Source organism: Cetorhinus maximus, chromosome 3 (genome assembly GCF_964194155.1).
Source record: "Cetorhinus maximus chromosome 3, sCetMax3.hap1.1, whole genome shotgun sequence".
NCBI lineage: Eukaryota > Metazoa > Chordata > Chondrichthyes > Lamniformes > Cetorhinidae > Cetorhinus > Cetorhinus maximus.
In genome coordinates, this window is record NC_135881.1 from 68,188,350 (window position 1) to 68,203,313 (window position 14,964).

The 14,964-nt window shown below is 44.6% G+C and overlaps 1 protein-coding gene across 4 annotated transcripts in view; it reads right to left on the minus strand.

Moving 5' to 3' along the window:
- Nucleotides 1-14,964, minus strand: part of ctnnal1 (catenin (cadherin-associated protein), alpha-like 1) — a 395,162-nt gene that overhangs the window by 270,973 nt on the left and 109,225 nt on the right. Inside the window, exon 2 of one of the 4 annotated variants that reach the window (XM_078538520.1) lies at nucleotides 1,442-1,558. The exons of the other annotated variants lie outside the window; for them this stretch is intronic. Within the exon in view, the coding sequence (XP_078394646.1) occupies nucleotides 1,442-1,492 (51 nt within the window). The 5' untranslated portion in view covers nucleotides 1,493-1,558. The remainder of the gene's footprint in view (nucleotides 1-1,441; nucleotides 1,559-14,964) is intronic. 4 annotated transcript variants of the gene reach the window in all.

The following is a 14,964-nucleotide window of genomic DNA, read 5'->3' on the forward strand; positions in this document are numbered from 1 at the left end:
TCATAGGCAATTGGGTGACCCAGCTCAGTCAACAATGATATGCACTGACCTAAACAAGGACTATTCAGGCAAGCCCATTGTATGTGGTGCCCTGAGAGAGCAAGGTGCAGAAAAATCTTCATCGAAAGACAGTCATAAATGAAAACACCCCAAGATTGAATGGATGATGGTATTTTAATTGTTCTCAGGCTTCGGGTGCAATAAGTAGCAATATGACTCTCTCAGAAACAGCAGAGATTTGCCACAAATATTAGTTGTGGACGGGATTCAAACACCCATTTAGCATCCACATCTCCAGCCATAGCTATTTTTGTGCAACACAAGTTGACATAATATACCACTCTATAAATTCAATACAAATTCAAAAGTATGCCCTCAGATGGCAGGCCACTTCAGCGGTATGAATAAATTGATGTGGAAAATTGGCCCACGCTTTGAAATATATTCTGACTGTTTAGCAAAACAGAAGTTACTTGCAACATGCAACTCAAACATGGAGGTTATGAAATTTGGCTCCTACAAGTGCAGTTCTACCTCGAAAATGGCATGTGTGTCATGCACGCATACTTCTGGTGCTAGCTACACATAACACCATTTTGGTAAGAGGGTTAGCTTGCACACAGGGAACATCTGCCAGTCATTTAAGTCAATGCTGCCATGCTTCAAGGAGAGCTTCAGAGGGTCTTTGAAACGTTTTCCTGGTCCTCTCCTGAAACGCTGGCTCAAGTCAGGAGTGCAATGGAACACTCTCCACTTGCCTGGATGAGTGCAACTCCAACAACACTCAAAAAGCTCAACACCATCCAGAACAAAGCAGTCCACTTAATTGGTACCCTATCCACCACCTTTAACATTCACTCCCTCCACCATCGACGCACAGTAGCAGCAGTGTATGCCATCTAAAAAGATGCACTGCCACAACTCACCAAGGATCTTTCGACAGCGCCTTCCAAACCCATGACCTCCACCAGCTAGAAGCACAAGGGAAGCAGATGCATGGGAACACCACCACCTGCAAGTTCCCCTCCAAGCCACTCACCATCCTGACTTGGAACTATCTCACCGTTCCTTCACTATCACTGGTTCAAAATCCTGGAGCTCCTTTTGTAACAGCACTGTGGGTGTACCTATTCTACATGGACTGCAGCAGCTCACCACCACCTTCCCAAAGGAAATTAAGGATGGGAAATAAATACTGGCCAAGCCAATGATTTCCACACCCCAAGAATAAAAATAACACCTGTCAGTCTTTTGCTGTAGGCCACCTCATCACGATCCTCAACTAAGTCCTATGCAGGACCCATGTGCAACTTTAAGCTCCATCAAGCTAGCATCAATTTTACCCTTGACTCCTGTCCTGTCTGCAGGGCATTTGTGCCCAGTGTCTCATATGTGGGCTCCACCTTTAAGCTATCCTCTTATGTACCCACAGTATCAGTACCTGGGCTACTGGTGCAAGTGTGACTAAGTGACGATGTTTCTTGTTCATCATGGTCTTCTTGTTGTTCCACCTCTTACTCTTCTACCACTACCTGACCAGGTTGTAGGTCTTGGGTGTCTGTAAGGAGAAAGGCACAAGGGTATTGAGCAGAAGGGAGTGAGGGGCGGAGCAGATGTGCTCTTTTACACCATCTGCAACTTGCAAATCAGTAAAGATTGTGGGATGAGGGGAAAGTGATACGTGAGGAGGAGGATTAGTTATGAAGATGCCTTCACTTCAATTGTTTCAACGACAACACTGCTGATGACCTCAGTCATGGCCATTCCAATTATGGCGACCACTGTCTCTGTGACTGTCTTCTGCTGATAATGTGCTACTGCCTCTAGTTATGCACCAGTTTCTCCTACAAGAAAGAAGAAAGTGTGTCTGAGTGTGGTGCAATGTATTTAAGTGATGTGCCTGTCATAGTTGAGTGGTTGGCAATACCCATGCTGTGAAGTGTGGGTGTAAGGCTTGCAGCAATGCTCATTGTGAGGATGATGTGAAGCTAATGAATGTTTCACATGAGGGCCAACTAATAGAGATTGAAGGGCAGGAGAGTGATGGGTATGTGGCATATTGAGCAGTGTGCGAGGCAAGTGGTACAGTTGGTGAGATATGGAAAGTGAAGATACATTCACTGGCCTTGAACGTTCAAGTGAGGTCATTAAACATCTCAAGTCACTGCATACAGGATGTTGGGGATAGACATCTGACATTAACCACTCGGGCTATCCAGTCCCACTCTGTCTTTGCAAAGTTCATCTGGAGGGCATCCTGGTCTCACTAGTTTCAAACTAGGCAATCTTCCAGCTTCTTTCCCCATAAGAAATCCAAATTAAGATTAAAACCCGGCCTGCATTCCACATGGCGAATGATGAAGTTAGCTTTTTCTCTGCTTACAGTGCAGGTCTAACTTACTGTCATTTACTTTGGCTATCTTCACTCAGTGAGCTGCACCATACAAAAAGTCCAAGCTGCAACTAAAAAAGTCTCAGCAAACACCCAGATAAATTGAAACCAGAGAATCTCCCTAAACTCCACCAATCTCCATGACAATTTGACATATACTGCCTTTCCCCTGGTAGAAACGCAAAATACCTACCTTTGAATTCCAAAGTTTTCCTTAATTCTGGGAAATCCCATGAATAAATTACCATTTTAATAGAATAACTGCAGAAGTCATGTCTCCAGTTCCACCTTTCTAGATGTTAACCTCTTAAGTCAATATAGCCCCAACATTTCAAGTGTAAACTCCAAGCTTGTTTGAATTGCCTTTACTTCAGGATAATTACCAGTTTCCCCATCAGATGCTCCCATTTCTCTGCCATTAACCTTTTAACCTCCAACCTAAAAGTTATGTTCTAAAATATATAAATTATGAACCAAATATTCTTGACAACAGTGAGAAGGGAGGAATTAAAAGGGCAGGTGTTGCGTCTCCTGTGCTTGCATAGGAAGCTGCTGTGGGAAAGGGAGGGGATGATGGGAATGATTAAGGAGTAGACCAGGGTGTAACAGAGAGAACAGTCAGCTTGGAATGATGAAAGGGGAGCAAAAGGAAAAATGTGTTTTGTGATGGCATCACATTTAGAAACATAGAAACTAGGAGCAGGAGTAGGCTATTCGGTCCTTCGAGCCTGCTCCACCTTTCATTATGATCAAGGCTAATCATCCAACTCAATAGCCTGCTCCCGCTTTCTCCTCATATCCTTTGTTCCCTTTCGCCCCAACAGCTATATCCAACTCCTTCTTGAAAGCATACAATGTTTTGGTCTCAACTACTTTCTGTGGTAACGAATTCCACTGGCTCACCACTCTCCGGGTGAAGAAATTTCTCCTCATCTCAGTCCTAAATGGTCTACCCCGTATCCTCAGACTGTGACCCCTGGTTCTGGACTCCCCCACCATCGGGAACATCCTTCCTGCATCTACCCTGTCTAGTCCTGTTAGAATTTTATAGGTTTCTATGAGATCCTCCCTCATTCTTCTGAACTCCAGCGAATATCATCCTAATCGACTCAATCTCTCCACATATGTCAGTCCCGCAATCCCAGGAATCAGTCGGGTAAACCTTTGCTGCACTCCCTCTATAGCAAGAACATCCTTCCTCAGGTAAAGAGACCAAACTGCACACAATATTCCAGGTGTGGTCTCACCAAGGCCCTGTACAATTGCAGCAAGACATCCCTGTTCCTGCACTCGAATCCTCTGGCTATGAAGGCCAACATACCATTTGCCTTCTTTACCGCCTGCTACACCCACATGCTTACCTTCAGCAACTGGTGTACAAGGATACCCAGGTCTCGTTGCACATTCCCCTCTCTCAATTTATAGCCATTCAGATAATAATCTGCCTTCCTGTTTTTGCTGCCTAAGTGGATAACCTCACATTTATCCACATTATACTGCATCTGCCATGCATTTGCCCACTCACTCAGCTTGTCCAAATCACACTGCAGCATCTCTGCATCCTCCTCACAGCTCACCCTCCCACCCAGCTTTGCGTCATCTGCAAATTTGGAGATATTACATTTAATTCCCTCATCTAAATCATTAATATATATTGTGAATAACCGGGGTCCCAGCACTGATCCCTGCGGTACCCCACTAGTCACTGCCTGCCATTTGGAAAGAGGCCCGTTTATTCCTACTCTTTGTTTCCTGTCTGCCAACCAGTTTTCTATCCATCTCAATACACTACCCCCAATCCCATGCGCTTTAATTTTACACGCCAATCTCTTTTGTGGGACTTTGTCGAAAGCCTTCTGAAAGTCCAAATAAACCACATCCACTGGCTCTCCCTCATCAACTCTACTAGTTACATCCTTGAAAAATTCCAGTAGATTTGTCAAGCATGATTTCCCTTTCGTAAATCCATGCTGACTCTGTCCGATTCTGCCACTGTTTTCCACGTGCTCAGCTATTAAATCTTTTACAATGGAATCTAAAATTTTCCCCACTACCGACGTCAGGCAGACTGGTCTATAATTCCCTGTTTTCTCTCTACCTCCCTTTTTAAATAGTGGGGTTACATTAGCTACCCTCCAATCTGTAGGAACTGTTCCAGAGTCTGTAGAATCTCGGAAGATGACCACCAATGCATCCACTATTTCTAGGGCCACTTCCTTAAATACTCTGGGATGTGGATTATCAGGCCCCGGGGATTTGTCGGCCTTTAATCCCATCAATTTCCCCAACACCATTTCCCTACTAATACTGATTTCTTTCAGTTCCTCCCTCTCTCTAAATCCTGTGTTCCCCAACATTTCTGGTATGTTCTTAATGTCCTCCTTTGTGAAGACAGGACCATAGTATGTAGTTAGTTGGTCAGCCATTTCTTTGTTCTCATGTAATGATGTGCCAAGTGCTTATTCAGGTACTTTTTAAAGAATGTGAGGCAACCCGCCTCCACCACCCTCCCAGGCAGTGCATTCCAGACCGTCACCACCCTCTGGGTAAAAAGGTTTTTCCTCACGTCCCCCCTAAACCTCCTGCCCCTCACCTTGAACTTATGCCCCTTTGTGACTGACCCTTTAACTAAGGGGAACAGCTGCTCCCTATCCACCCTGTCCATGCCCCTCATAATCTTATACACCTTGATCAGGTCGCCCCTCAGTCCTCTCTGCTCCAATGTAAACAACCCAAGTCTATCCAACCTCTCTTCATAACTTAAATGTTTCATCCCAGGCAACATCCTGGTGGATCTCCTCTGCACACCCTCCAGTGCAATCACATCCTTCCTATAATGTGGCGACCAGAACTGCACACAGTACTCCAGCTGTGGCCTCACTAAGATTCTATACAACTCCAACATGACCTCCCTACTTTTGAAATCTATGCCTCGATTGACAAAGGCAAGTGTCCCATATGCCTTTTTCACCACCCCACTAACATGCCCCTCTGCCTTCAGAGATCTATGGACACACACACCAAGATCCCTTTGCTCCTCAAAACTTCCCAGTGCCATACCATTCATTGAATACTTCCTTGTCAATTTACTCCTTCCAAAGTGTATCACCTCACACTTTTCAGGGTTTAATTCTATCTGCCATTTACCTGCCCATTTGACCATCCCGTCTATATCTTCCTGTAGCCCAAGACACTCAACCTCACTGTTAACCACCCGGCCAATCTTTGTGTCATCCGCAAACTTACTAATCCTACTCCCCATATAGTCATCTATGTCGCTTATATAAATGACAAATAATAGGGGACCCAGCACAGATCCCTGTGGTTAGCCACTGGACACTGACTTCCAGTCACTAAAGCATCCTTCTGTCATCACCCTCTGCCTCCTACAACTAAGCCAATTTTGAATCCACCTTATCAAATTACCCTGTATCCCATGTGCCTTTGCCTTCTTTATAAGTCTCCCATTCTCCATTATAAATTCCCCTGTTTCTGACTGTGAGGGACCTACGTTTGTCTTCACCAATCTTTTTCTTTTCACATACCAATAGAAACTTTTACAGTCAGTTTTTATGTTCCCTGCAAGCTTACTCTCTTATTCTATTTTCCCCCCTCTTAATCAATCTCTTGGTCCTCCTTTGATGAATTCGAAAGTGCTCCCAATCTTCAGGTCTGTTGTTTTTTCTGGCCAATTTGTATGCCTCTTCCTTGCATCTAATACTATCTCTAATTTCTCTTGTAAGCCATGGTTTGGCCACCTTTCCTGTTTTACTTTTGAGCCAGACAGGAATAAACAATTGTTGCAGTTCACCCATGCGCTCTTTGAATGTTTGCCATTGCCTATCCACCGTCATCCCTTTAAATAACGTTTCCAAGCCATCATAGCTAACTCGCGCCTCATACCATTGTAGTTTCCTTTATTAAGATTCAGGACCCTAGTCTCAGAATCAACTACATCACTCTCTATCTTGATGAAGAATTCTATCATATTATGGTCACTCATCCCCAAGGGGCCTCGCACAACTAGATTGCCAATTACTCCTTTCTCATTACACAATACCCAGTCGAGGATGGCCTGTCCTCTCGTTGGTTCCTCAATGTATTGGTCCAGAAAACCATCCCGTATACACTCCAGGAATTCCTCCTCTACGACATTGTTACTAATTTGATTTGCCCAATCTATATGCATATTAAAGTCACCCATAAGTACAGATGTTCCTTTATTGCATGCGTCTCTAATTTCCTGTTTAATGCCAATCCCAACATCACCACTACAGTTTGGGGGGTCTATATACAACCCCCACTAATGTTTTTTGCCCCTTAGTGTTTCTCAGCTCTACCCATACAGATTCTACATCGTCGGAGCTAATATCTTTCCTCACTTTTGCATTAATTTCCTCTTTAACCAGCAATGCAACTCCACCGCCATTTCCTTTTTGTCTGTCCTTCTTAAATACTGAATTCCCCCTGGATGTTCAGTTCCCATCCCTGGTCACCCTGCACCCATGTCTCCGTAATCCCGAATATATCATACCTGTTTACATCTATTTGCGCAGTTAATTAATCCACTTTATTGCGAATGCTCCTCGCACTAAGGCACAAAGCCTTAAGGCTTGTCTTTTTAACATTACTTGTCCTGTTCCCACTATTTTTCACTGAGGCCCTGTTTGATTCTTGCCCTTGATTTCTCTGCCTATCACTTTTCTTGTTCCCCTTTCTGTCTTTTGTTCTTGTCTTTGATTCCTCTACCTCTGACTCCTTGCATAGGTTCCCATCCCCCTGCCATTTTAGTTTAGACCCTCCCCAGCCACTCTAGCAAATGTTCCCCCGAGGACATCAGTCCCGGTCCTGCCCAGTGTAACCCATCCAGTTTGTCCTGGTCCCACCTCCCCCAGGTACACCCACAGTGTTGTCAGGAAAGGAGTTCCAGGATTTTGACCCAGCGACAGTGAAGGAACGGTGATATATTTCCAAGTCAGGATGGTGAGTGACTTGGAGGGGAACATCCAGGTGCTGATGCTCCCATCTATCTGCTGCCCTTGTCCTTCTGGATGGTAGTGGTCATGGGTTTGGAAGGTGCTGTCGAAGGAGCCTTGGTGAATTCCTGCAGTGCAACTTGTAGATGGTACACACTGCTGCTACTGTGCGTTGGTGGTGGAGAGAGTTAATGTTTGTGGATGGGGTGCCAATCAAGCGGGCTATTTTTTCCTGGACGGTATCAGGCTTCTCGAGTGTTGTGGGAACTGCACGCATCCAGGCAAGTGGGGAGTATTCCATCACATTCCTGACTCGTGCCTTGTAGATGGTGGACAGGCTTTAGGGAGTCAGGAGGTGAGTTACTCGTCGCAGGGTTCCTATCCTCTGATATGCTCTTGTAGCCACAGAATTTATACGCCTAGTCCAGTTCAGTTTCTGGTCAATAGTAACCCCCAGGATGTTGATATTGCGGGATTCAGTGATGATAATGTCATTGAATGTCAATGGGTGATGGTTGGATTCTCTCTTGTTGGAGATGGTCATTGCCTGACACTTGTGTGGCGTGAGTGTTAGTTGCCACTTTTCAGCCCAAGCCTGGATATTAACTGGGTCTTGCTGCATTTGGTCATGGACTGCTTAAGTATCTGAGGAGTTGCGAATGGTGAACATTGTGCAATCATCAGTGAACATCCCCACTGCTGACCTTATGATGGAAGGAAGATCATTGATGAAGCAGCTGAAGATGCTTGGGCTGAAGAAACTACCCTGAGGAACTCCTGCAGTGATGTCCTGGAGCTGAGGTGATTGACCTCCAACAATCACAAGCATCTTCCTCTGTGCTGGGTGTGACTCCAACCAGCAGAGAGTTTTCCCCCCGATTCCCACCAACTCCAGTTTTACTAGAGTTCCTTGATGCCACACTCTGTCAAATGCAGCCTTGATGCCAAGGGCAGTCACTCTCAACTCACCTCGGGAGTTCAGCTTTTTCGTCCATGTTTGAACCAAGGCTATAATGAGGCCAGGAGCTGAGTGGCCCTGGCGGAACCCAAACTGGACATCAGTGAACAGGTTATTGCTAAGCAAGAAATGGTCATCATAATCTAATGGTAGAAGTTAAATAATATATTGCTATCTAATCTGCTTGTCCACTTTTGCTTTTGCATTATCTTCAGTATTATATGCTCTGATCAAGAAAGTTTGGCAACACTGTTTTTCTCTGTCAATCTAGAGAGTTTGAGCAAAGGAGTCAATAGGCTATATTATTATTGACTCAAATCCTAATTGTATAAGGGATCATTCTTTGCCCCATAGCAACAATATCCAAGTGATTTTCCTTAACAAAGCTCCTGCAAGCTGTCCTTTGTGGTGAGCATGAGAAGAAAGTACTACGAAGGAGCACAATTTCTAACAAGTGTGGCCTTTTTAAGTATTCTTTAGTGCACCATGTTTAAAATAGACTTTGAATGCAGAGCTGAAGCCCATTGTGTCTAACAGCTGTCATGTAGTATAGTCTTTGCCTTGGATAATAGCAGTGATTGGGGTACTGTTAATGACTCATACATCAATTATTTCCTCCTGAAAGAATTAAACCACGACAATACAATCTAGGTAGCTGAAGGGAATGCTTTACATCGGATTATATGTAAATACATTTATGGTTCGATCTATTAGGGATATAAAGACTTATCATCTTTGTGGGCATGTTGCTTCCAAGATGACACAGTTGATAATTGAAGTTTAGAGCCAAGTCAACTTACTTGTTGCAGGCACAGTAATCAAATACCTGAAACAGGGAGAATTGCTGTATTCCATGAAAATACCGATGATTAGCTCAATAATGTAACCAAGAGGGATAGAACAATTACTGTGGACTGGGATTCTTTCCAAATAACTCCAGACCAATGCCTTAACAAGTTGGATGGCGATTTGAAGTTATGACTGCCATTTTGCAATTCCCCACTATAGCCAACACCCTGACATAAACATACAGCTTAACATGACGTTAAATGATATGAAGGACTACCAGACCATCCCAGCAACCCACAACCCAACCAGCACTACTTAAATGGTTCAACGAGTACTTACAAGTTAGATATGGATTATTTCTTCTGGCTGTTGGTGCTATTGTATACATTTCTGGAGGTTTCTTACACTTGGCTACAGTTTATGTAGGCCTCTAAAGGGATTGGTCTGCCTGGTCATGCAGTATTTTGTGTCGTTTAAAATACAGTGCTGGAGAGATTTACTTCTTGACATGGATGGTTTGATTGAACATCCTTTGGGAATTGAGCATGACAAAGAATGTGGAGAGGCCACACAGTAACAATTTATATTTATACAATGCCTTTAACATGATAACATGTCCCAAGGCATTTTACAGGAGCAGCTGGAAGAGTAGTGAGGAAGTGGGCACTTAATACATGCCACGTCTATCGAGGGTCTTTAGGGTGCAATTCTCTTACCTCAACTTCAGCAATGACCAGTGCACGAGAAGATTTCAGTTTACAAGAGGCTGTGCCTGAAATCAGTCAACTGCTGCAGCCAGAACTGCAACCTAAAAAGCAAGGCAAGGACAGCAATGACCGTGGCTGGGCAAGGTAACTATGGTTCTAGATTGTGTTGACTCTGGTTCCTTTGAAGATGCTGCTGGAGATATAAGCATCGTCTCACAGTTTTCAGTCCACCGCAATACAATGGATACCACTGAGGGTCTGTATACCAAGAGAAACGCATGCATCTTATTTTCTCTTGCCAGGGTCAAGCAAGGTGAGCAAGTGTGAGGTTTTGCACAGACTGCCCTTCCCAAAGATTCAAGGTTCCACTGACTGCATGCACAATGCCTTGAATGCTTCTGTTTTATTCTTGGCGATATTCATCAACAGAAAAGAGATTCTACTCTCTGAGGGTGCAGCTGGTCTGCAACTTCAGGTGCTGCATGATGCAGTCTGGACTGAAAAATGGCAAGTAACACACAAGTGCCAGGTAATGACCATCGCCAACAAGACAGAATCTAGTCACCTCCCCTCGACATTCAGTGGGATTACCATCACTGAATCTCCTACCATCAACACTGATCAGAAATTAACTAGACAAGCCAAATAAATACTGTGGTTACAAGAGCAGGTAAGAATTTGGATATTCGGCAGGAAGTAGCTCACCTTCTGACTCCAAAGAGCCTTTCCACCAGCTACATACAAGGTACAAGTCAGGAGTGTGATGGAATAATAATGGTGTCAGCTGTGGTTCAGTTAGTAGCACTCTTGCCTCAGACAGAAAGTCGAGTATCACTCCAGGCCTTGAGCACAACAATCTAGGCTGACACTCCAGTGCAGTACTGAGGGAGTGCTGCATTCAGAGCTGCCATCTTTCAAATAAGATGTTAAACTGAGGCCTCAATTGCCCTCAGATGAGCATAAAAGATTCCATGGTACTACTCTGAAAAGGAGCAGGGGAGTTACCCCCCATGCCCTGGTCAATATTTGTCCCTCAATCAACATCACAAAAACAGAATATGTAGACATTACCACATTGCTGTTTGTGAGTCTTTGCTGTATTTCTGACATTATAATGGTGACTACACTTCAAAAATAATTAATTGACTGTAAAGCACTTTGGGACATTCAGTGGTCATGGTAAGCGCGAAATAAATGCAAGTCTTTATTTTTCTGTAAACTGGGCTCTTGAAGTCTTTACTTGAATCCTCTGCAGCACAGCTAGGATATGACCTTGCCTTCTTGTGAGCTGGCGCCTGCAGTATCCTTTCCTCTGCCAGGGCTCCTCCACACTTTTGTTCAGTTTTTACGAAATGCAGAATCCTCATTCCTCCTGACCTCTGCGCAGTGTTGGTATCTGAAGTGGTATCTGCAGGTGCTACAACATGGGAATCTCCTCAGCAATGTGGGAAATTGTCCAGATATGCTCTGTACACAAAGAGCAGGACAAAACCAACCCAGCCAATTACCGCCCCAGTCTACTCTCCATCAGTAAAGCGATGGAAGGGATCATCAAAAATACTAACAAGTGGCACTTGCTTAACAATAACCTGATCACTGATGCTCAGTTTGGGTTCCTCAGGGGCCACTCAGCTCCTGACTTCATTACAGCCTAGGTTCAAATATGGACAAAAGAGCAAACTCCAGAGGTGAGGTGAGAGTGACTGCCTTTGATGTCAAGGCAGCATTTGACCGAGTGTGACAACAAGGAACCCTAGCAAAACCGGAGTCAATGGGAATCGGGGGGGTGGGGGGGTGGGCTCTCCACTGGTTGGAGTCATACCTGGCAGAAAGGAAGATTGAACACATTCACCTAGAGATTAATTAAATTTCTTCCTGCACTACATCCATTTCCTTGGACCTATACTCATGATATTGACCTTTATTACAACTTCCTCCCACTGCCTCTTGAGCTTCAAGGGTCCCGTTCGTCCCAGCAGATATAAGAAGTCTCTTTTTGTCTCCAGCACTTGCACCAAGATTCCAGTGCATTATCAGAAAATTTTGGTGCGGGGTCTCTCATGGGTTCAGCCACCTTAACAAACTTCTTGAAAAATCAATTCACTTCCTGACCACCACTTCCAGCAACCACAATATAGATCCCCTTTAAAAAGGCTTAGGCTACCCTTAAGTAGTGGCAGCCACTCACAGTATCAGATCTTCTGCAGATTTGGATGATTGCAACAGGAAGCCAGTACTAACCGCACTAATTATTAGTCACACACAGAAATCATGGAAATCATAAAGCAGCATTAATTTAAGGCTGTGTTTGCTGCCAACACGGTGCGTGCATAATTGTATGTGTGGCCGCCATCTTTATCGGGGCAATGTGCAGCACTTACGTGGTGACCACTGGCCCTGGAGTTGCAAATATTACATCGCCAGCAGCAGAATCTCTCAGGTGTCCCACGATTTTGTTTATCCCATTTGATTTTCTTAACAATTTTCTTGCTTTTTTTTTCCCTATTCTTTTGGGAAGGCACCCTTCTTCCAATAAACCATTTTGTCACAGCAGCATATCTCAGTGGTGTGGAAGGGACGGTTTCCAATTAAGCCTGTACTCCATCATTTGCTTGCCAGTTGGTGCTTAAATGTGCTTTGCTGGGAGAAACAAGTCCCAGAGCTGCAAATGGAATTGCAGCCATCACTGGATACAGGACCACCGAAGCCTTCCCTCCCTTGCCCCAGAAACTGTGGGGAGGCCACACTCCAACTGCCTGCCCACCCGCCACAGGGCTCAGAAACTGAGTGAGTGGCTTCAGGGATCAGAAGCTTCCCTTCCCTCCCCAGCCCGATCCTCGAAATCAGAAGCCTCCCCTGTGGGGAAGCCACGCCCTGACTGCCCACCCGCCACTGTGCCCAGAAACTAGGTGAACGCCCTCCAACCAGCACTGTCTCCTGCAAATGACGACATAGGATTCTGCGCATGCACAGCCAAGTGCGCATGCACAGACAGATATCGGCAGCCATCATGTGTGGCCTTCTTGTGTTAACAGGAGAGACAGTGGTAAATTTAACATCCTGCCTGCAATGCATTGAACAGCACAGGTTAACCACCCACTGCGATACCCGTAGCTGTTTTCTGTGCTGACCCAATTTAACACCCAACCCTTGCCCATATCAGGGCTTTGCACTGGCAAACTGTTTTAAGCTAGTTAAACTCCAGGGGGAGAATTTTCTCCCCGTCGGGTGGCCTGTGCAGGAGCGGGCACGCAGTCGATCGCCACCTGCGATCAGCTGCGCACCGCACGCTGAGCACTCCCTGTGCAGGTGGGGGGGGGAGGAGGGAGAGTCAGGGCTTATGCTCTTTTGCGCGCATGCACGCGGAACAGCGCAGAAATCCCCTTGAGGCATGGAGCTGCCTCAGGGAGATTACTTTGCATATGAAAAATTGAAATAAAGTAAAAAAAAATATTCAGACATGTCCCCTCATGTGTCACAGGAGCTGGGACATGTCAATGGATTTTAATAAACATTTTTATTACATTTATAATCCCTTCATGAAACCTCATCCCGCCTGTAGATGAGGTTCCATGAAAAATGTGAAGGCCGCCTGGGCTCTTCGCCTGCCCATCAACCTTAAGGTTGGAAAGGGCAGCCCTGTTAATTATTTCAATTACTATTTAAATGGCCTTAATAGGCCTTTGACAGTTCGGCGGGCATGCAGCCAACTCTGGTGCTCACCCACCGAACTGAAGATCGGAATGATGCGTGGTGATGTCGGGAAGCACGCCTGCATCTCAGCAAACAAAAGATTTAGATTTCTCAGTTATTCAATTTGGAAACTTGGAATGTCCAGGAAATACAACAGAGCAACTGAACACTGTGGAAAGTCAGTGTGAAAGGTGTAGTTATACTCCATGCAATGTTACATAACTGTGATGTAAACAGTCTTTTGCCAAGAAAAACACCATTGAAATCCAGACTGAGCTTGAGGCCCAACTCTGACATTCTCAAGCATCTCCAGTGTTGTTGCAAATTGCTAACTGCTTTGCAATGATGCTTCCATCACAAATAATTGTGCTCTAACAATGGCTTCCTGAGTTTCATGATGTTTTCAATACCTAAGAAAATAGAGCCAGCTTACAAGATCTTCTAAAACCCAAATAATGCATCAAGATTAAAACTGAAAATATTCAGCAGTTCTGGCAACATATATGGAGAGGAAGGTAGGGTTAACATTTCAGGTTTATGGATGCTCATTGGCCTGAAATGTTAGTGTACCTTTCTTTCTCCATAGATGGTGCCTAATCTGCTGAGTGTTGCCAGCAATTTCAATTTTAATTTCACATCTTCAGCATCTGTAGTACGTTTTGTTTCTGTTTAAATCTATCAAGATTGCCTAGCAATCACGAAAAGTCTGATTTTGAAAAGAAAACAACTTATTCATCTGGTATCTTCATTTCCCCCATTTTTATCTCCCTAAAGCTTGTCCACCATCTACACGGCACAAGTCAGGAGCGTGATGGAATACTCTACACTTGCCTGGATGAGTGCAGCTCCAACAACACTCAAGAAACTCAACATCCAGGACAAAGCAGCCTGTTTGATTGGCAACCCATCCAACACCTTCATTCACTCCCTCCACCACCAATGCACAGTGACAGCAGTGTGCACCATCTACAAGATGCACTGCAGCAACTCACCAAGGCTCCTTTGGGAGCACCTCCCAAACTTGCGACTTCTACTACACATACGCTTGGAAACACCACCACCTGCAAGTTCCCCTCTAAACCACACACCTGACTTGAAACTATATTGCCAATACTTCACTGTCACAGGGTTAAAAATCTGTAACAAAAACAGAAAATGCTGGAAAAATTCAGGTCTGACAGCATCTGTGGAAAGAGAAACAGAGTTGACGTTTTGCGTCTGTATGACTCTTCTTCAAAGCTAACAGAAGAGCTCTGAAGAGTCATACGGACTCGAAACGTCAACTCTGTTTCTCTTTCCACAGATGCTGTCAGACCTGCTGAATTTTTCCAGCATTTTCTGTTTTTGTTTCAGATTTCCAGCACCCGCAGTATTTTGTTCTTAAAAATCTGGAACATTTCTTAGTACCAAATGGACTGCAGCAACTCAGAAAGGCAGCTCACTGTCACC